Consider the following 23,240-nt stretch of genomic DNA (forward strand, 5'->3'; position numbering starts at 1 on the left):
TGTAAAGTATGTGGTTTCAGTGAAAACCGTTTCCTGTTTCTTCGCTGCTGAGTGCTAGACCGAACTGGCATTCCACTCTGTTTCCTGTATTTCTGACCTCTTAAGTCAGCACTTTTGCGATGCAGACCATAGTCTTAGTTTCAGCACCTCATATAGAAAAAAAAATTCTGAGTGAAGAAAGACTTATGAGAGTGCTAAATATTCTGTAAAGCTTAAAAGGGAGCTCTGCATAATTGGGTTACAGTGGAAGGGTTGATCTGCACGTTGCTCTCTGATACCTGAGACAGTGCAGAACATGTGGGTAGTAGCATCCCCCCCAAACTGTTTCAGATTTGCTGTTGTCTTTGGCAAATGTTTTGTTTTTTTTTTTCTTGTATATTTTTTTTCAAGGCTATCCCGAGCTTTTCTCCTGGTTTCACCTAATTGTGTGTAGTTCTGTAGGCTGCATGAAAGAGTGCAGCATTTAGGAGTGGCAATGAAGATACCATTTGGATGCTATATTTCAGTCTTTTTGGACTTCTTTCCTCCAGAGTGCTCATTTCACCATTTCAGGTACAAACTTCAGAGTCAGGAGCAGAAAGCATGGAGGAGGCACCTGGGGAGTTACTGGAGCGCCTAGCTCAAACAGAAAAACTAGTTGTCCAGCTGAAGGATTTGATCCGAGAAAAGGATGCTCTGCTCCAGCAAAAAGAAACCGTACTCAAGGTATCATTTCTTTTAGTGGGGACCTGGGAACAAGAGTGAAATGCTGCATCAGCTTTCTGTGCAAGTCAGTCTCTGTTTTCTTCCAAGCCTTAGAGATATCTGCACTACTAAATGCATCAATTTCAGAGTGATTAAATTCCAAAGAATGTGCGCTAACCATAGAGATGTAGGATTACACTTACCTTAGGTGTAGTTGCCTCTAGAGTAGATACATTGCATGCCATGTATTTTGTTGTGGAGCTCCTCTGTGCCCACATGGAGTCCTCATATATATTGTTATACTAGTATAAAAAATACTAATATCTCTTGTGATTTTTTTTCCAGTTCAGAGTATCTGAGACAGAATGGGCTGTATTGCAGCCATCCAGCAGTCCAGTGGTTTTATGGCACGTAACCAAAGATATGTATGTGTTTTAAGCATAATCCCTTTGAATCCTTCTTTTACAGGAAGAGCGGGAGGCTGCAGATGCAAAACTGATGAAGCTGAAACTTCAGGCCAAAGCCAAACTGGCCTCTCTGAACAAACGCATTGAGGAGTTGACAGAGAAAGGATCACCGATGCCTACACAGACCTTATCAGAAGAACAAGTGTATTCTAAGGTTGGGAGAACAGGGCTACTTAAAAGATGTTAGCCTCTATATATAGTTTGGTATTCTCTTACATCTTAGGTCCCAGAGAGCTAGTAGGACCTATCTCTGTTATTAGCAGGTCATTCATAGTTCCAACTAGGATGTCTGTCCTGTAGGAAGCTGGTCTGTCTAGCTTTTTTGTACTACAGATGCCCTTGGGGTGCACAGCTTGATGTCCTCAAGGGTGTGGGCCAGTTTCACTTTGCATACCTTTGGCATATCTTTGGTAATCTGTTACAGTTAAGTTTTTCCCTGCAGAAATCACATCTCTGTGTCTAAGCTGTAAGTTTCAAAAGATTACCTGTCATGTAAGTACAGCAAAGGAAAGATGAGGTTGGCTGGAATACAAGAACAAGAAGGTCATTAAATTTGAAAGGCATTTGAAGCCATGTAGCTTGCTGTGCTACCTCAAAGTTTTGTGACTAACAAGACCTGTTCATATAAAACTGGGTAAAAGTAGGGAGAAAGAGTGTAGAGAGAAAGAAGCTATTAGCTACTAGCTAGAAACTACCATGGTTGGCAATTTCTGAAAAATTTTGAAATTGTTCTGCTGACCACATACTTTTTTCTTTAAAAAGTTAATATGACTAGGCAAGGCAAATGCAATAGAAGTCCAAACGGATCACAGGACATTGGACTCATAGAATCATGTAGGCTGGAAAAGACCTCTAAGATCATCAAGTCCAACTGTTAACCAAGTACTGCCAAGTCTACCTCTAAACCATGTCCCCGTGTATCACATCTACACGTCTTTTGAAGACCTTCAGGGATGGTGACTCAACTACTTTCCTGGAAAGTGTGTTCCAGTGACTCCCAATCCTTTCAGCGAGGACTTTTTTTTTCCTAATATCCAATTTAAACGTGCCCTGGTGCAAGTTAAGGCCATTTCCTCTTGTTCTATTGCTTGTTGCCTGGGAGAAAAGACTGACCCCCCCATCCTGCTAAAGCCTTCTTTGAGGTAGTTGTAGAAAACAATAAGGTCTTCTCTGAGCCTCCTTTTCTCTAGACTAAGTAAGTTCCCTCAATGTTTCCTTATAAGACTTGTTCTCTAGACCCTTCACTGGCTTTGTTGCCCTTCTTTGGACATGCTGCAGTACCTCTATGTCCTTGTAGTGGGTGAGAGACCCAAAACTGAACACAGTGTTTGAGGTGCAGCCTCACCAGAGCTGAGTGCAGGGGTTCAATCACTTCCCTAGTCCTGCTGGCCATGCTATTTCTGATGTGAGCCAGGATGCTGTTGGCCTTCTTGACCAAGTGAGCACGCTGCTGGCTTATGTTCAGCTGGCTATTGAGCAATACATCCAGGTTCCTTTTCTGCTAGGCAGTTTTCCAGACACTCTTCCCCCAGCCTGTAGTGTTACAGGGGGTTGTAGTGCCCCAAGTGCAGGATCTCACCTTGTTCAACCTCATACAGCTGGCCTCAGCCCATCAATTCGGTCTGTTCAGATCCCTCTGTAGAGCCTTCCTGCCCTCAAGAAGATCAATGCTCCCACCCAACTTGGTGTTGTCTGCAAACTTACTGAGGTTACACTTGATCCTCTTGTCCGTTTCATTGTTAAAGATACTAAAGAGAACTGGCTGCAGATGATCTTCATTACACTAGGGAAGATGAGGGCTAATAGAAACATTGAAAAAAAGATTAAAAGATTATGGAAGATGTTAAAAGGTGAGTGTAAGTGATATTTAATGGTGAACTGTCAGGTAAAGAGTGGCTATTAATTGAAAGACACCTGAAAGACAGTCCAGTCATTGGTCACAGCCAACACTGATTAACTAGGGGAAGGACCAGTTTAATGAACTTAATTTCCTTTTGTAACAAGGTACCCACTTAGCTGACCAAGGGAAGCCAGTTGATGTAATCTTTTTGGATTTCAGTAAAGCTTTCAATACTGTTTCTCACAGTATCCTTCTGGACAAAATGTCCAGTATACAGCTGACCAAATGCATAGTACGGTGGGTGAACTGTTGGCTGATAGGTCAGTCTCGAAGGTTTATAGTAAATGGGGTTACATTAGGCTGGTGGCCAGTCACTTGGTGGGATTCTGCAGGGCTCTGTTTTGGGGCCAGTTCTCTTTAACGTTTTCATAAAGGACTTGGATGCAGGACTCAAAGGTATACTAAGTAACTTTGTGGACAATTCTAAATTGGGAGGAGTGGCTGACTTCATCCACGGTAGACAGGCCTTGCAGAGAGATCTTGACAAATTAGAGACCGGGGCAATCACCAACCACATGAAGTTGAACAAGTGCTGGATTCTGCACCTGGGTTGGGGTCACCCTGGATATATGTACAGACTAGGGAGATGAGAGGCTGGAGAGCAGCTCCACAGACAGGGATCTAGGGGGCTCTGATTAATGGCAAGCTGAATCTGAGTCAACCGTGTGTCATGGCCTTCAAAAGGTCCAACCATATCCTGGGGTGCGTCAGGCACAACATTGCTAGCTGGTTGAGGGAAGTGACTGTCCTGCTCTAGTCTGCATTGGTGCAGCCTCACCGTGAGTGCTGTGTGCAGTTTTGGGTGCCAGAATATAAGAAGGACATAAAGCTCTTAGTGTCCAAAGGAAGACTACATAAAGATGGTGAAGGGTCCAGAGGACAAGATGCATGAGGAGTGGCTGAGGACACTTAACTCATTCAACCTAGAGAAGAGGAGGCTGAAGGGAGACCTCATGGCAGCCGACAGCTTCCTCATGATGGGAGTGTGGAGGGGCAGACGCTCATCTCTTCTGTAGGGACCAGCAACAGGTCTTAAGGGAATGGCATGGAGCTGTGTCAGGGGAGGTTCAGGCTGGATATTAGGAAGAGGTTATTCACTGAGAGGATGGTTGGGCACTGGAACAGGCTCCACAGGGAAGTGTTCATGGCACTAAGTGTGATGGAGTTCAAGAAGCATTTGGGTAACACAGACATATGTTCTGATTTATGGGTGGTCCTGTCTGGAGCCAAGAGTTGGACTTGATGATCCTCGTGGGTCCCTTCCAACTCAGGATATTCTATGATTCTAATGGAGTAATGATTGGCTACGTGACTTGTACTTAATATTGTTGATGGATGACATCACAAAAATTACAGGAATTTGTTGCTGTAAATTGCTTTACACTATCATCTGATAACCTTTTTCAATACAAAGTAGCACTTGGTTTTCATACGGGAGGAACTGGATGATTTTGAGGATTAACATAATATGAAAATGAGACAATTTAACAAACAGGAGATCAAGCAGTTTTGGTATCCCGCCACTGTATACTGCAAGGCCATGGAAAAAAATCCTCAGTCTGTGTAGATATGTCACTCAGGCTTTATTTCACTGAGGCTTTATTTACCTTATTTGGCTGTAGCATGTGTAGTCCGGTGTGCTGTTGCATTATTTTATGTAGACTGTTATGGACTAATGAGCATTTCTGCTGCAAAATTCAAATTCATCAGTTGAAGGCAAAATCAGAGAGAGTTTATTACCAGTGAATCAATGTGATGTAGATTTTCATTAAAAGGGTAGGTTTTTGTTTAAGGCAAACAGTTGTCCCATTATATCAAGAGTGGCAAGGCCTTAATATGGAGTGTATTCATGTTCAGATCACTTAGAATTAGGAAAGATGAATTCTGACAGCAGCAAAGGACTTTCTGTCTCCCAGTCATACTAGCAACTGCTTTTACTAGACATGCAAAATATTTTGGCTATTTAGTCAGCCAAAGGCTTAGAGGCCACAATTTTTTTCTAGAACTGTGTGAGGAAAGTAAGCACCAAGAAAATGACAGAACTGTCAAAGTGAAAGGACCATAATGACAGGTGAATGAGTGGGTATTAATTATCTATTAAGAAAAATGGTTTAGAAAAAGCTTCTAATTAGAAGAAAGAGATCTTGGTACAGCATTCAGCGGAAATGTTGGGCACCAGAGTGTTACCGGGTTTTAGTTCAGAGAAATGATGTTAGGACAATTACTGGCAATATTATGTATTTGACTCAGAAATAACTTGCCAAATATTTTGTTTTAAGGCTATGCCTACTGAGAAGCTACAGATTCCTTTATAATTATTTACCTAAGAAGATGCTGCCTTGAGTAATGGTGATATTTCCACGGGAGATATCTTGTTACTTGAAGGAAAAAAAAAACATTCAGGTTAGGGTTGCATGTTGTGTTGAACATAAGTGGTTCAACTAGGAAATCATGAGGGATCTACACAGCAAAACTTTTTCTTATTTGGTTTGCCTTTTTTCTCCTCTCCATGACAGGGGCTTTCTCCTCACTGTAATAACCCCAGGCAACAGTACCGGCTGGGGCTACTCAGCTGGAAAGCAGATCTGCAGAAAAGGACCAAGGACTCCTGGTAGACACCAAGTTGAACATGAGTCAGCAATGTGCCCTTGCTGCTAAGAAGGCTAGTGGCTGCATTAGGCAAATTATCACCAGCAGGTCAAGAGAGGTGATCCTTCCCCTGTACTCAGTACAAGAAAGACCTAGACATAAAAGCACAGAATGGCTTAGGCTGGAAGGGACCTTAAAGAACATATAGTTCCAAATGCCTGCCATGCACAGGGATACCACCCACTAGATCAGGCTGCCCAGGGCCTCGTCCAACCTGATGTCACACACCTCCAGGGATGGGGTATGCACAGCTTGCAGATGCAGGACCCAGATGCAGGACCTTGCACTTGGCCTTATGAACCTGTACAAACCTTCATGAGGTTCTCAAGCCTGTCATAGTCCCTCTGGATGGCATCCCTTCCCACTAGCATGTTGACCACACCATACAGCTTGGTGTTGTTGGCAGGCTTGCTTGTGCACTGTCCATTTCAGTGACAAAGAAACTGACCCCTGAAGAACACCGGTTGTTACTTATCTCAACTTGGACACTGAGCTGTTGACTGCAACACTCTGAGTGCAACCATCCAGCCGATTCATTACCCACCAAGCAGCTCATCTGTCAAATCCATGGCTCTCCAGTTTAGAGACAAGGCTATTATGTGGGACAGTATCCAATTCTTTGCACAAGTCCGGATAGATAATGTCAGTTGCTCTTCCCCTATCCACTAATGCTGTAACCCCATTGTAGGCGGCCACCAGATTTGTCAATGCAAACACTTAGGAAACACTTCCCAATTAAAGACATCTTGTACATGCCTATATAGAAATGAGGAAAAATGTTACTTAATGTAGCCTAACTTCATTTTAAGAAACAAAGAATAAGTAAAGAAATAAAAAAATGTTTTATGATTAGGAGTAAAGAGTGATGTAGCATTTCATGTTTGATTTATTTTGTTTATTTTCAAAATTGAGCAATAGTACCAATCAGTTTTCTTTCTTGTGTTTCTTTTCTTCTCAATTCTTTCTTCTTGCAGTGTCAGAGTAATCAAAATACAAATGAAGGGCACAGAGATGAAGTCAAAGGACTAATAGAGCAGCTCAGGGCACAAGAGGATACTGTTCAGGATCTGAAGGAACAGCTGGCTCTAGCCAAGATGAATCTTAATGATGCTGAAATCAAGTACGCGACACAGGTACACGAAAAGGCTTCTATTTTTATGTGTTTCTCACTCCACCACTGACACTGGCATAATTTAGGACAGTTGTTCTTGAGGACATGCTGCTGCTTAGGGGATATGGCCAAATATGGCAGTCTTGACAGAAGTGAGGCTACCATAGCTCCATGATCCCAGGTGCAGCCTGAAAATGCAATTCCTGGCAGCTATGCATGTACAGCTCATTTATACATGTACACAGACAGCCATACAGATCAGCACAGAATGAAGCACCAGCACTTGCATGAACACACGCAGTATCAAAAGCCTCACCCTATTTGCCTCTCAGTTCAGATGAGAGAATAGTGAGAATATGTACAGACAGAGATTGTTTCCTACCAGCAGCTGTGCTTTGACACTGCCCAGTAACTGCCCCCTGGATCCTAGTCTCTCCAGTTGCTTGTAGGTAGACATGCAAACCCACAGGGCCCACAGCCCCACTCCTCTGCTCACACACACGCACAGAGCTGACTCGGACTCCCCTGGTCCCTCCAGTTGCTAACTCTCTGTACCTGCCTTGGAGAGGTACAGGTGTACTAATGGACATACATAACATACACTCATGCACACCCTGACCAGGACTCTTTTGGTCTTTCCAGTAGCCAGCTCCCTGTGGTCTCACCCTCAGGGACATGCAAATACACAAAGGCAGGTCTTGCTCTTAGAGAACCTCACCAGGACCCAGTGGTGTCTCTGGTAGCTAGCTAAAGCTCCCCTGGCCATCCAGTCGTCAAGTCTGCTTGTGGTTGTCCTTGGGCACCATACACCCTCTGTCCTGGCTCCCAGGCCTCTTCACCTACTTGCCAGATAGTCTGGCTTGGTATTAGAAAGTGATCATACACTCATTTACATGCTGACACTTGCTACAGTTGCTGGCACCACAGACACATGGGCCCTTTGACCCACGGTCTGATTCTAGTTACTGGTACTCAGACCTCCCTCCCCGTGATACACACACATGCACGCTGGATAGAGGGTGCTTCCCACAGAAAAGAAAAAGAGAAATGGACTTTTATAAGAAGATCGGACAGACTGCTGATCAGGTACAGGGCATGGCCAGGGAAGCCACTGTTTGCACACACAACTGACTTTTATTTTTGTATGCCTTTACTGCCTGGTTTTTTTCATGCTTGCTCCTCTCCAGATATCCTAGATCCATCCATTTCCCTGCCCTTGCTTCCTCTTCTAAACATCCCATAATAAGTCTTGTACAGTCCCAGAATTGCAGTCCTCTTTGGCTGCTTCCACTAATACATCCTGTATCCCTAGGCAGTAGCCACTGCTAAAAGTGCTCTGCAGTTATCTTAATGAGTCTCATGCTTGAATAATGGGAGTGATGGCTCTCTGAGGAAGAAGTACTACGGAAGCAGCCCTTGGAAGGGTGTCCCTTACTCTGAGTCAGAATTTGGTTTCCTGTCTGCCTGCCGTTGTGCTTCTAGGCTTGCGTAGGTGGGCTTTTGGTGGGATTATTGTTGTCCTGTGATGGGCTTTGGAGTAGCTGGGACACAGTATTATTTTTGACTCCCACACCTGCCATTGCCTCTCTCTGCTCTGCCATGGATGTGTAGATGAGCTTTTTATCACATAACTTAACAGCTGTTGCTGCTATTGTGTTTATTTATAAAATGATTTATGTTAATACTATGGATGTCAGTTTTAGGTTTTGGTATGTGAAATAGACTGTATCCTACGCAAATACAAAACCAGAAGTTTTATGAAGTTGGACTTATATAGAAATTATATCTTTTATCGTTCTGTGTAGTTGTAAATGAAAATTCTACATTTTCTGCTTTCTGGAATCACAAATATCAGTTAACGTATATATATTAGGAGGTTAAAGATACCGTGTGACCAAGGTGACGTAAAGGATTACCAAGCTGAAGACATCATCACACACACACGTGGTGTGCTGATGTTGAAAGCTGGCCTGCACATTTGTTAAGCTCATAACTTTCTTGTTTGTTTTTTTTGTTGTTGTTGTGCAGGTTTTTGTTTGTTTTTGTTGTTTGTTTGTTTATATATATATATATATTGTGGCTTATGTTTTCAGCTGAGTCACCTGCAGGAAGTAATTGAGGAGAAGGAAGCTTTCCTAAAAGAGCAGGTTCAACAGCACCAAGCTGAATTGCTGAAGATAGCGGCTGAGTCAAATCTGGATGTAGAGATGCAGCAGGTATATTTGTTATTATAATCTTATGAAGGTGAAGAGAAAAGAAAATAATTTTTATTAGTCTGAGGACTCACTGGGAAAGCAGTTCTCAGCAAAGTAAGTCAGAAGGGACGAGAAGGGGTTTGATCTGATTGTCTGCTTTTTTTGGTTGTTTACTTTTAGGATGCTATCTTAGACTTTCAGAGTTCCAGCTTCAGTGTGCTGATTTGCTATAAAACCTTCCCTGTCACAGTTAAGAAGTACTCGTTTATTGAGCTCTAGTTCCCTATTTGTGAAACAGTGGTGTGCTCTTACTGTACCATGGTTCCAGAATAAATGTCAATAAAGAACAAAGTTATTTAGGCTGTTAAAGTAACTGTGTTATGAAAAGTAGGTCTATGGATGAAACAAGGGAATCTAGCCTTCTTATGTTAGCCTCTCAGATTACTGTTACAGTGCTGTCTCTCTTACAGAACCTGCATACACTTCAGAGAAAGCTACAGGAAAAGGAAACAGCTCTGCTAGAACAAACTCAGGTGGTAGAATTTCTGGAGCAGGAATTGCATATGGCTGAACAACAAAAACAGGTACTTTTTCATGTTTTGCTTGTTGCTTTACTGTCATGTCTCTTTAGTGGAGTCATAGAATGGCTTGGGTTGGAATGGACCTTAAAGATCATCTAGTTTGAACCGCCTGCCATGCACTGGGATGCCACCCCACTAGATCAGGCTGCCCGGGGCCTCATCCACCTCCAGGGATGGGGCATCCACAGCTTCTTTGGGCAACCTGTTGCAGTGCCTCACCACCCTCTGAGTGAAGAATTTTCTCTTAACATCTAATCTAATTCCCCCTCTTTTAGTTTAAAGCCATTCACCCTTATCCTATCAGTACCTGCCTGAGCAAAAAGATGCTCTCTATCTTTTTAATAAGCCTCCTTTAAGTATTGAAAAGCTGCAGTGAGGTCTCCTCAGAGCCTTCTCATCCTCAGTCTGAACAGACCCAGCTCTCTGAGCCTTTCTTCATAGGAGAAGTGCTCCAGCCCTCTGATCATCTTTGTGGCCTTTCTCTGGACCTGCTCTAACAGGTGCACATCCTTTTTGTTGTGGGGGCCCCAGACCTGGATGCAGCACTCCAAGTGGGGCCTCAGAAGGGCAGAGCAGAGGGGGCCAAATCACCTTCCTTGGCCTGCTGGCCCCTCCTCTATTGATCCAGCCCAGGATGCAGCTGTTCTTCTGGGCTGCAAGCACGCACTGCTGGCTCGTGTCAAACTTTTTGTGCACCAGACTGAATGCGGTGGACTGGACTTTTGTCAGTAGCCAGTTACCAGACCGGCTTATTTCTGGCACCAAGTTTCGAGCATGAAATCAAGCTGGCAAATCCCTCAGCTCAGAGAGAAAAAATGTTAATTCTTGGATAAGAGAAAATTTAGTCTGAGTGGGGAATCATGTGATTGTTACCTCAAAATTAAGATACTCCTCCCTTTCAAAGAAGAGGACAGATTTTTTTGGTTCTGGAAAAGAAAAGAAAATGATTACTACTATGCAGAAAAGATTTCAATAATATTGCTATTAAAGATTACTAGGCACACTTTCTAACCTTATTTCTGGCTTTATGCTCAGCCTTGTATAGTCTCCCCAAAAGTTGATGGCTTCTGTCTGGTTGAGGATAAGGGCTTGCAGCGAGTTGACAGCACCACAAATCTCCAAACAGGAGGAATTTTGTGTCCGTAGCTTATTCCTCAATCCAGGATCCACTTGGAGTTATTTTTATGTTTGCTAAAATGGTTTTACACTTTGTTTTGTCTTCATTAGAAAGCAAGTTCATGCTGCATCTGATTTTACTATACATGATGTGTTTTATGTCATAGAAATAAAATGATATTGTCTATATGTCATGCTTTATGTCATCAAATAGAGTTCTATTTCTTTGTCTATTTTGTTACTACTCTATCCAATTTTCTCCAGTTCCCAGATTGCATTTTTTCAACTGACCACTGGTGAAGTGTTTATAGCGTTGGGGTCTCCAATTCCAATGTGTGCCTCACCTTCTATCATTCCCTGCCTTCATGTACTTCCTGCATCCCATTCTGTGTTCCTGCTTCTCAGTGCCTCTGCTGTCTCACCAGGCCCGCATTTTTCTACACTATACTGTTGTTAGTCATACCTATTTCATTTTACAAAGAGTAGGTCTTTGTAGCTGCTATCTGTTACAGAAAAACAAAAAAAGCTGCAATAATGTAAATGGATGAAGATAAGTAAAACAAATTTTGCTTAATTACATGGTAAGAGAAAATATTTTTGTAGCTAAACTGAGTAAAATCATTTCCAGGAATTTAAGGCATGTTCAAACAGCAGGCTTGACGAGCCTTGTTCCAGAGGACTTGTAAATGCAATGTAAAGCTTTGAGTCCTGTTACTAGTAGTGTCAATGCTACATTATTGGACTACAAGGCTCTGTAACTATTAATCTGGTTTTGTGGCTAGCTATAGATTTTCCAGGTGATAGCTGTTTAGGGGGCTCTAGCCACCACACTAACACGTGCATCTGCACTGAACTTGAACTTTTTCTAAGGCAGGTTTTAGAGCTACAGGTCTCTGTGCATTGCTTACAGTTGGTCCAGCCAAGCAACAGGGATAAAGATGCTTCAGAAGACCTCTCTAGCAGCCCAGTTTTTGTGCATGTGAACAGGGACAAAATCTAACCATACTGTGCAGTGCGGCCTGGTGCATTCAAAGCTGACAAATACACGGTGCTTCACCTAAGGCAAAAGTACCTAGCATGGTGCTAATATAGCTACACTGTTCTGGAATACAATGTCCAGGCCAGATCAAAGACAGATGTTCTTTGGTGCAACTTGTGAAGGACTTGGTAATATGACACAGCTTCTGCAGTGGTATTGGCTCTCACCTAGTCATTTTGGAGTGTGAATAAAATGAGATCAAGTCTCTACATACATGACTATATATACATGTGCCCCTTGAGATGAGATCCCTTAAAAGGTTTGTTTGCAGATATATGATGAGTACCTTTTTTTTTCCTCAGTAGCACAACTGAAAATCTCCACCGTTCAGAATGAACTTCTGCTTTATCAGTCTCGTGGGAGGGTGGTGCAGTACATCAGCTGCACTTCTGGTCAAACAAGCAGATATGTTACAAATTCATTTTTAAGCTCAAATGCTCATCATTTCTACTTAGAAACAAAAGGGACCTCTACTGTTGTCATTGGTTGTGCTGTCCTCCAGTGTCCTTAGTTAATTCAAGTTTTGAACATTAATATTGTTCTTCCTGGAGAAATGCTAGCTTTTATTATAAATATCCTTGGTCTCAAAGCAATATCTAATTCTACCACCTCTCTTCCTTTATTTATTTATAATTATTCTCTATCAGAACACAACAGGTTGATCTACTTCCAGATTTTTTGGTCAGGCTTTGAAAACTCTCAAGGTATTTGTAGGGAGCAAATGTGAGCTGATTCATTGTCTTGTACGTTTGGAGAGAAGCAGAAAGAAATTGATTTCTGACCAAAATGCTGGAAACTTCTTAAATATCTTGGAAATAGTTTCTTCCTGTTTAGACCTTGAAGACAATGAACAGAGAAACATACGTTTATTTTGGTGGTTCTTGTGGGTAATGTACGTGTATTTTGTTATTATCATTATTATTATAGAACTTGCATAAGGTGTTTAGTGGATGAAATGTAGTTTTGATGAGGAGGCAAGAAGCCACTTTTTGTTCCTTTCATGTATATTGGTTGAAGAGCTCTGATTTTCAACAGGTTTTGTAAACACAATTTGGAGCTCTTTCACAATGGCTTTCTTCTGACCACTTATAGCCCATCCCCCAGTGGTAGAGTAATGCTAGATTACGATACAGTTTACAAGTAAGCAAGATGCTCTGGACCTCTTCTCATAGGAGTCACCATAATGAGTCAGAATTGTAGCCTGCCCAATAACTCCTCCAGCAATGGCCAGGAGTCCTGTCTTGCTTCAGTCACATGCCGAGAGAAAATATTTCCCACGTGATACCCAGATGTCCCTCATGGGCATCTGTTTTGCAAGCCTTCATAGCTTTTCCGCACACAGCACTCCGCAAAGCCCGTCCAGTGCTGAGCCTCACTTCGGAAACTTTTTTCTTTTCTTTAAAACTTTTATGCACCACTCTATTTTCTTGTTCATGTGTCCCAACCAGGCACAGTGGTGGGACCTCTTACTGTCAAGAAGAGGTGAAGAACCTCGGTGAGCTGACTTGTACTCACTGTTGATTATACTGCTTGCCAAAGAGTTTTGTGGAGTGATAGCATGGATATCTTCATGGCATGGTTGTTGGGGTCCCCTGATTCCTCTTCTATGCCCTGAATCCCCTTGTGCCCACTATATGGTCATCAGGAGATCTGGGTGTACCTATACCCTAAGGCCATGGGGTGGAAGCTTCTCTTCCTACCCATAGTGTAAAAGGAGCTCCTCATCAGCCTCCTCCAGAAACTAACTATGTTGACCATACATAGGCCTAGGAGAAGGAAATTTGATGAAAGGAATTCTGGCAAGTATAGGTTCTGTGTCTGTTCCTTGTTTGTCTTAAATCTGTGGTCAGTGTCCACCAGCTTTCTGAGATCTTTCATGAATCACTGGGCATTGTGTAGAGTGTTCTGTCACTTATGGCTTCCTTTTTCAACATTTTTAACCCAATTTCACATATACACTTTTGTTCCATTTGTTAATTGTCGTCTATAATTCTCCTTTTTCTGTTGTAGTGCTTCCTCACCTTTTTGGGAAGCTTTCTTCCCTCTAAAACACAACTCATGGTAACTGTTCTACTGTTTTCTTCCTGTCTATTCCCCTGCACTAAATTTAGATTTTTCTTTTCTTTAGTTTTGGGAGTTGAACTCAAATTGTGAGTTCATGTTTACCCCAGCTTTATATCCTTTCAAGAAGCAAGTAGTAGGGCAGGTTCTTTCTAACAAATTGAGATTCCTCTCATGTTTATTTCATTCTTTCTGCTACTTAAATATTTGAGGAGGATATAATGGCAATTTTAAGATTTAATTCAGGTACTTCGCTTTGGTGCTGAATTGATCTAGATAAGAGTTAATTTAATTTTCATATCCTTTTACAGATGTTACAAGATCAATGCCAGAAGATGTCAGTGGATCTAAGCTCCCTGAAAGATGTGCTAGATGCAGAGAGACGAGAGTCTCGGAGTCTTAGAGAGAAAATGGAGATGGAACTAGCCGAGAGGAAGCTGTCCTGCCATCACTTGCAGGAGGAGGTACAGTGTCTCTCAGAACAGCTACAAGAGACAAGAAGGGCGCAAGTGGAATTAGAGAGATACAGAGGCCTGGAGAAGAAACGAAGGCAGGAGGTGGAAGAGAAAAACCTACAGATCAGTTGTCTAAAGGTGGCTGAGCAAGAACTCCAATCTAGCTATGCTGCCCTTGTAGCTGAAAATGATAAGCTGAAACAGGATGTTGACCAGCTGTTGATGCTGTCTGCTGAGAACAGTACTACAATAAAGAAACTACAAGGTGAGTAAGCATGGTATTTTGGTGAAGCAGGTTTTCAAGAACCGAAGAATCACTGGGTTGCCTTCTACTTGGCTTTGCTTTTATGATGGCTCGTAAGAAACTACTGATCGTAGAATCCTTCAGGCTGGAGAAGACCTCTAAGATCATCAACCTTTAAGATTGTATTAATGTCCACCACTAAACCATGCTACTAAGTTCTAAATCTACATGTTTCTTGAAGACTTTCAGGGGTGGTGTCTCAACCACTTCCCTGGGCAGCCTATTCCAATGCTGCACAGCCCCTTCAGTAAAGTAATTTCTTCTAATATCCTACTTAAGTATGATAAGGTCTCCCCGTAGCCTTCTTTTCTCTAGGCTAAACATCCCTAGTTCCCTCAGCCACTCCTAATAAGACTTGTTTTCTAGACCCTTCATCAGCTTTGTTGCCCTTCTTTGGACACACTCCAGCACCTCGATGTCCTTCTTGTAGTGAGGGGCCCAAAACTGAACACAGTATTAGAGGTGCGGCCTCCCCAGAGCTGAGTGGATCGCTTCCCTAGTCCTGCTGGGCACACTACTTCTGATAAAAGCCAGGATATCCTGGTTTCCACCTGAACATTGAGCTGTTGACCACAACTCTTTGAATCCAACCGTCTAGCCAATTCCTTACCTAACACATGGTCCATCTATGCAATCCATGTCTCCCCATTTTAGGGACAAGAAAGTTGTGCAGGACAGTATTGTGTGCTTTGCACTAGTCCAGGTAGATGGCATCAGTTGCTCTCCCCTTATTAACCTGTGCTATAACCCCACTGTAGAAGGCCATCAAATTTGTCAGGCACGATTTGACCTTAGTGAAGATATGCTACCTGTCACCAGTCGTCTCTGTTTTCCATGTGCCTCAGTGTAGTTTCCAGGCAGATCTACTTCATGGTCATACTGGGCATAGAAGTGAGACTGACAAGCCTGTAGTTCCCTGGATCTTCTTTTTTCCCATTCTTAAAAATGGGGGTTTTATTTCCCCTTTTCCAGTCACTGGCACTTCACCAGGCTGCCACAACTTCCCAAATATTATTTGAAAAGGGTAGCATTTGTTGTACTTTCTTCCTGTGGTGTCGTAGCCTATAATTTTTTGAGACTTGCTAATTTCTTGAGCCATATATATATTTCTAATTAATTTTAATAATTTATTGGATTCCTTTTTCTTCCATCGACTTGTGCGAGTTCTTCTTGGATGTGCCACATTCTTCAAAATCTTTCAGATTCTTCTACTGAAATGTTAAACAAGCAACCAAGGAAAGCAAACTGTACCACTTTTCTCTGTACGCTTATATTGAATCAGAACTAAAAATACTAATCTTACTGGAGGCTAATATTTCAAACTGATTTTTTCCAGCTACTTTAGGTCCCAAAACTGGAGCAGTGACTGGGATATAGAGATTCCATGTACTGTAGTGCATACATTTAAACTGGGTATATTTCAGCAAAAAAAAGATACGCCTTAACTCCCTTTTTTCCTTCCTCCTTTAGATGAACTTATACAGAAATCTGAAGAATTTGTATGCTGTCAGAATAAGCTGAAATCCTGGTTGGAGGTCTCTGAATTGAACAAAGAGGTATGGTATTTTCATAGGTCTCGTAAAATTTTCCCATATGTTGAGGAGGAACTGAAACAGAGTGAAATGTTTAGAATTTCTTTTTCATGTGGTGTTGCTTCAGAAACATTCTTTTGGGTTCTCTCAGCTCATGGGCAGACGTGTTATGACTATAAGAGCCTGGGCAAAAATAGGAGACAATCTGACTAATTCAGAAGTTGCCAACTGATACATTAAAGGGATAACTGAAAAATCAAAGACTAATGCTTCTGTAAAAACTGTGTGCAAACTTGTCTCTCTCCTCCATCCTATGTTTAAACAGGATGAAACAACTTCACAGGAAAAAACGATAGAGAAGGAAGATGGGACTGGGACTTTACTACTATCCACAGAAAACGTGGAAAGACGGAAGACTGAAGATGGTATTATTATCCTTCTTCTTATCTATTTTAGATAAAAAAACATGTCCACGGTTACTGGTTCAATATGCTTTTGTTGACAAGATCTTAAAAAATGCTAATCCTTTCCAGTTCTTAAAAGTAGAATTTATTAGCTCTTATACTGAAGGGTTCAGGCAGCACCTCTAATAGAATTAGCTAGAACAAAGATGAATCACAGAATAATTTACGCTGGAAGTTATCTCAGGGAGACTGTAGTCAAGCTTCCTGTTCAAAGCAGGGTCAGCTATGAGATCAGACCATGTTGCTGAGGCCTTTGTCTAGTCAGGTCTTGAAAACTTCCAGGATGGTGACTATACAACAACTCTTCTGACACTTGACTGTCCTCATGGCAGAAATGATTTTTATGATATCCAGTTGGAACCTGTTCTGTTTCAGCATATGCCTGTTGTCTTACATCCTCATAACTTGCATCACTCTAAAAACCCTGGCTTTGTCTTCTCAAGAACCTCTTCACAGGTTTTGGAAGGCTTCTTTTAGGTGTCTACAAAGCTGTGTCTTCTCCAGGCTAAATAAGCCCTGTTGCCTCAGCCTCTCCTCACATGGCAAGTGCTCCAGCCACATGACCATCTCGATGGTCTTCTAAGCTTGCTTCAGTTTATCAATGTTTTCCTGTATTGTCCATACAAAACTGAATACAGTAGTTGAAATGCAGTCTAACGAGTGCCAGGTAGACAAGAATAATATCTTTGTATCTGCTGGCTAGACTGCTGTTCATGCAGCCCAGAATGCTGCTGGTGATGTGTACTGCCAGGCACACTGCTGGCTGGTATTTAGCCTACTGTCGATCCGATTTTCTTGATCCTTTCCCAGAGAACTAGTTCCTAGCCTGTACTCCCAGGGAGAGGACTTTGCATTTGTCCTTGTTGAATTTCATGAGGTTTCTTTAACACCCTTCCTCTAGCCTGTCTAGGTTTCTCTAAGCGGCAGCCCAGCCCTTGAGGGTATCAACTGTTTCTCCCCAGTGTGATGTGTTCTCCAAACTTGAGTGTGCACTCTGCCACCTTCAGGTCATAGATGAAGTTGTTAAATGGAAGAGGTCACAAGATGGACCTCTGTGATGCTCCACTTGTTACTAGCCTCCAGATAGTGAATGACTCATTCAGCACTGTTCTCTGAGCCTGACCATACAATCATTTTTTTTTTATGCATCGAGTTGTCCTGAAGTCCAGACCGTCTCTTATCTTGGATACAAAAATATTTTGTGAGACACTGGCAAAAGCCTTGCTAAAGTGAAGGTAAATGACATTCCCTGCTCTCTCTGTATCCACAAATGCATGGAAGGCAATCAAGTAGTCTGACTTGCCCTTGGTAAATGCATGCTGACTATTTCTCAGTCACCACTTCCTCTTCCCTGTGCGTGGTAATGTGCTTCAAGAGGTTAGAGGCCACCTCAGGCACAGCAATTGTGAATTAATAGAGTTTCTGATTCTTGGAAAAGTATGGAGGGGGGTTAGCAGAACTGCCACCCTGGACTTTCAGAGGGCAGACTTTGGCCTGATAAGGAGACTGGTTAGAGGAGTCCCTTGGGAGGCAGTCCTGAAGGGCAAAGGAATCCAGGAAGGTTGGACACTTTTCAAGAAAAATCCTAAACTTACAGGAGCAGGCTGTCCCCACATGCCAAAAGGTGAGCCAGTGTGGAAGACCAGCCTCACTGAACAGGGAGTTGTGGCTAGAGCTCAGGAAGAAAAAGAAGGTTCATGACCTTTAGAAGAAGGGGACACTCAGGAGGACTACAAACGTCAGGAGGCTCTGCAGGAACAAAATTAGAAGGGCCAAAGCCCGATTTGAGCTCAATCTGACTATTGCTGTTTGTTGTGGTTTAACCCGGCTGGCAGCTAAACACCACACAGCCGTTCGCTCACCCTCCCCCCTCCCTCTCTGGGATGGGGGAGAGAAACGGGAAAGTGAAGCCGGTGAGTTGAGATAAAGACAGTTTATTAAGACAGGAATATAATAATAACAATAATAATAGTGATAATGATAATAGTATTAATAATAATAATGTGTAAGAAAACAAGTGATGCACAATGCAATTGCTCACCACCCGCTAACCGATGCCCAGCCTATCCCCGAGCAGCCCGGCCCCCCACCCCGGCCAGCCACCCCTATATATTGTTTAGCATGACGTCAGATGGTATGGAATACCCCTTTGGCCAGTTTGGGTCAGCTGTCCTGGGTCTGTCCACTCCCAGCTCCTGCTGCACCCCCAGCCTGCTCGCTGGCAGGACAGAGCGAGAAGCCGAAAAGTCCTTGGCCTGGTGTAAACACTGCTCTGCAACAATTAAAACATCAGCATGTTATCAGCGCTCTTCTCATCCTAATCTAAAACATAGCACCCTACCAGCTACTATGAGGGAAAATTAACTCTGTCCTAACTGGAACCAGGACACTGTTAAAGAAAATAAACATGTTTTTACAAATAGGTAAATGAGAAAAGGAGGAGTAAAGAGAATTTCCTTCCTTTATTGGATGTGGGGGGGAAACATAGTGACAGAAGATGAGGAAAAAGCTGAGGTGAGGTAACTAATGCCTTCTTTGCCTCAGTCTTTAGCAGCAAGACCAGTTGTTCTCCAGGTACTCAGCCCCCTGGGCTGGTAGATAGGAACAGGGAGCAGAATGAAGACCTCACAATCCACGAGGAAATGGTTAGCTATCTGCTACTCCACTTAGATGTATGCAAGTCTGTAGGGTCAGATGGGATCTGCTCAGGGGTACTGAGGGAGCTGGCAGAAATGCTCACCAAACCGCTTTCCATCATTTAACAGCAGTCTGCCTATCCAGGGAGGTCCCAGTTGACTGGTGGCTAGCAAATTGCCCCTCACTACAGGAAATACATCGAGGCTGTGGAGTGTCCAGAAAAGGGCTACAAAGCTGGTGAAGGGCCTGGAACACAAGTCCTGTGAGGAACAAATAGGGGACTGGGAACTGGGGTTATTTAGTCTGGAGAAGAGGGGGCTCAGGGGAGATCTTATTGCTCTCTCCAACTACCTGAAAGGAAGTTGTGGGGAGCTGGGGGTCAGCCTCTTCTCACAGATAGCTAGAAATAGAAAAAGATGGAATAGGCTTAAATTGCACCAGGGGAGGTTCAGGTTGGAAATTAGGAGAAATTTCTTCTTAGAAAGAGTGGTTAGGCATTGGAAGGGGTTGCCCAGGGAGGTGGTGAAGACACCGTCCCTGGGGGTGTTTATGGAAAGGTTCAATGTGGTATTTAGGGACATGGTTTAGTGGTTTATATTGGGGGACAGTTGGACTAGATGATCTTGGAGGTATTTTCCAATGTTAATGATTCTGTGATTCTATGAAATGTGATACATTTCATCTACAAGAAGGGCCAGAAGGAGGATCTGGGGAACTACAGGTCTGTCAGTCTGACCTCAGTGCCAGGGAAGCTCATGGAGCAGATTATCTTGAGAGCCATCATGCAGCACTTAGAGGACAGCCGGGTGACCAGGCCCAGTCAGCATAGGTTTATCAAAGGCAGGTCCTGCTTTACAAGCCTGATCTCCCACGACAAGGTGTCATCCTCAGTGGATGAGGGAAAGGCTGTGGATGTGGTCTACCTAGACTTCAGTATGGCTTTTGACACCATTTCCCACAGCATTCTCCTGAAGAAGCTGGCTGCTCATGGCTTGGACAGCTATACTCTTTTTTGGATTAAAAACTCTCTAGGTGGCTGGTAGCCTGTTGAATATGAGCCAGCAATGTGCTCAGGTAGCCAAGAAGGCCAACAGCATCCTGGCTTGTATCAGAAATAATGTGGCCAAAAGGACTAGGGAAGTGATCGTCCCACTGTACTTGGCTCTGATGAGACTTGGCTCTGATGAGGTCACACCTCTAATACTGTGTTCAGTTTTGGGTCTCACTCTACAAGGTCATTGAGGTGCTGGAGTGTGTCCAAAGGAGGGCAATGAAGCTGGTGAAGGGTCTAGAAAACAAGCCTTATTAGGAGTAGCTGAGGGACCTAGGGTTGCTTAGCCTAGAGAAAAGAAGGCTAAGGGGAGACCTTACCATACTGTACAATTACCTTAAAGGCGTTGTAGCGAGGTGGGTGCTTCTCCCAAGCACCAAGTGGTTAGACGAGGGGAAATGGTCTCAAGTTGCACCAGAGGAGGTTTAGGTTGGATATTAGGATAAATTTCTTTACTGAAGGGGTTGTGCGGCATTGTAATAGGCTGCCCAGGGAAGTGGTTGAGTCACCACCTGTGAAGGTCTTCAAAAACTGTGTATGTTTAGACCTTAGTGTCATGTTTTAGTGGTGGACATTAGTACTAGGTGAACAGTTGGACTAGATGATCTTAGACGTCTTTTCCAACCTGAATGATTCTATGATTCTCTCTACCAAGAGGATACATTTTGTAATTTTTCCAAGAGACCAAAGTAAGGCATACCAGCTTGCAGTTTTCCAGATCATCTTTTTGTTCTTTTGTTTGAAGTAGGATACAACATTTGTATTTTTCCAGTCACTGTGGACCCCAGTTTCCATAACTGATCATTGCATCAGTGAACAAGGCAGGAACAACTGTTGTCATCTACGTGGATTTCTATAATGCCTTTCTAGTCCCGCACAGCACTCTTGCTTCAAAATTGGGTAGATATGGTTTTGATGGATGAACTGATAGATGGATAACGAATTGACTGGATGACAGCATCCAAGGAGTTACAGTCAATGACTCAGCGTTCAAATGGAAACCAGTGATGAGTGCTGTCCCTCAAAGGTCTGTACTGGGACCAATACAACTTAATATCTTCACTAATAACATCAATAGTGGGATTGAATGCAACCTCAACAAGTTTGCGGATGACATCAAGCTGAATGGTGCAGTTGATACACTAGTGGGAAGGGATGCCATCCAGAGGGACCTTCACAGGTGTGATAACTGTGCCTATGTAAACCTCATGAAGTCCAACAAAGTCAAGTACAAGGTCCTGCACCTGGATCAGAGCAATCCCCAACATGAGTATGGACTGGATGATGAATTGATTGAGAGTAGCCCTGCAAAGAAGGACTTGGGGATACTGGTGGATGAAAAATTGGATATGAGCTCGCAACAAGTGCTTGTAGATTGGAAAACCAATCATATCCTGGGCTTTGTAAGAAGTGTGGCCAGCAGGTCAAGGATGATTCTCTCCTTGCACTCTGCTCATGAGACCTCACCTGGAGTACTGTAACTAGCTCTACAACCACCAGTACAAGAAAGATATGGACGTGTTAGATTAGGTCCAGAGGAGGGCCACGAAAATGATCAGAGGGTTGGAACACCTCTTCTAGGAAGAAAAGTTGAGAAGGTTGGTGTTGTTCAGCCTGGACATGAATAGAAGCCTCTGAGGAGACCTTTTTGAATTTATAAAGGGGGCTGATAAGAAAGGCTTTTTGCTAGGGCCTGTAGTGACAGGAGGAGGGGCAAAGGTTTTAATCTGAAAGAGGGTAGATTTAGATTGGACATAAGGAAGAAGTGTTTCATGATGAAGGTTGTGATGCAATGGAACAAGTTGCTCAGAGTAGTCGTGGATGCCCAGTCACTGGAAGTGTTCAAAGTCAGGTTGAATGGGGTTTAGAGTGATGTAATGTAGTGAAAGATGTCCTTAACCTTGACACGAGGGTTGGACTAGATGATCTTTAAAGGTGCCTTCCTACCCAAACCATTCTATGATTCTATACGGTACAGGACATGTTTTTGCCTTTCTTTTGCTTTTGAGTATCAGAATGTTTTGAGTATTGTAGAACAGTTAAGGTTGGAAGGGACCTTTGAAGGTAATCTTGCCCATCCCTCCTGCTCAAGAAGGATCACACAGAGCTGCTTATCCAGGACCATGTCCAGCTGTCTTTTAAATATCTCCAAGGGAAACTCCGCAGCCTCTCTAGGCAACATATACCAGTGCTTGGTTACCTTCACAGTTTGTTTTTTTTAAAAAAAAAGACAACAAAAAATGTTTTTTTTGTGTGTTCAGACAGTGTTTCAAATTTGTGTCCATTGCCTCTTGTCTTGTCACTGGGCACCACTGGAAGGAGCCTGGCTCCATCTTCTCTGACCCCTCCCCCCCCCCCCCCCCCCCTTCAGGTCTCTAGGCTAAAAAGTCCCAGCTTTCTCAGCCTTTCCTCACAGGAGACATGCTCTAACCCTTTAATCATCTTAGTGGCCTTTGTTGGTCTCTAGATGATTAATGAAGAGGTTGACTAGCCTTGGACCCAGTATTGACACATTGGCTCTGTGGTTAGTTACTGGCTTCCAACTAGACTTCGTTCTGCTAAAAACCATCCTCTGGGCCTGGCCCATACCTCAAGAGCTTGTCTGTAAGGATTTTATGTTGCACTGTGGCAGAAGCCTTACTGAAGTCTGTGTAGACAATACTCACTGCTCTCCCCTTATCTACCAGTCCAGTCATTTCATCATATACAGTATAGTGACATACCTATCATGAAAGGTGTTTATATGCCAGTTCTCAGAAATAAAAATAAAAATATCCTGAGTCAAACAGCAGATGAGTTCTTGTACTGTTCTTGATTTGGACAATGGCCCTCCAGTGTTTTTATTCTTTCCCAGTTTTGACAATTTCTCTTTTCATTTTTATGCTAATGAAATTTGAAGCATTCTGCTACAATAATTCTTTCTTTCTCCTACTTTTTAAGAATGATTTTTAAAACTTGAAGCTCTATCAGCTATCCTTTAATTTCAATCTAAAT

At 42.9% G+C, this 23,240-nt stretch overlaps 1 protein-coding gene across 8 annotated transcripts in view; it reads left to right on the forward strand.

Moving 5' to 3' along the window:
* Positions 1-23,240, forward strand: part of GOLGB1 (golgin B1) — a 72,475-nt gene that overhangs the window by 11,929 nt on the left and 37,306 nt on the right. For 6 of the 8 annotated variants that reach the window (XM_080563910.1, XM_080563908.1, XM_080563913.1 and 3 more), the window contains 8 exons: positions 553-705; positions 1,153-1,305; positions 6,675-6,833; positions 8,905-9,027; positions 9,477-9,590; positions 14,115-14,523; positions 16,033-16,118; positions 16,420-16,519. In XM_080563910.1, the coding sequence (XP_080420036.1) occupies positions 553-705; positions 1,153-1,305; positions 6,675-6,833; positions 8,905-9,027; positions 9,477-9,590; positions 14,115-14,523; positions 16,033-16,118; positions 16,420-16,519 (1,297 nt within the window). Of the gene's footprint in view, positions 1-552; positions 706-1,152; positions 1,306-5,567; positions 5,759-6,674; positions 6,834-8,904; positions 9,028-9,476; positions 9,591-14,114; positions 14,524-16,032; positions 16,119-16,419; positions 16,520-23,240 lie in introns of those variants that run through there. The other 2 variants (XM_080563914.1, XM_080563915.1) reach the window with 2 other exon arrangements.

Source organism: Anser brachyrhynchus (genome assembly GCF_964034855.1).
Source record: "Anser brachyrhynchus genome assembly, chromosome: 1".
NCBI classification, from domain to species: Eukaryota; Metazoa; Chordata; class Aves; order Anseriformes; family Anatidae; genus Anser; species Anser brachyrhynchus.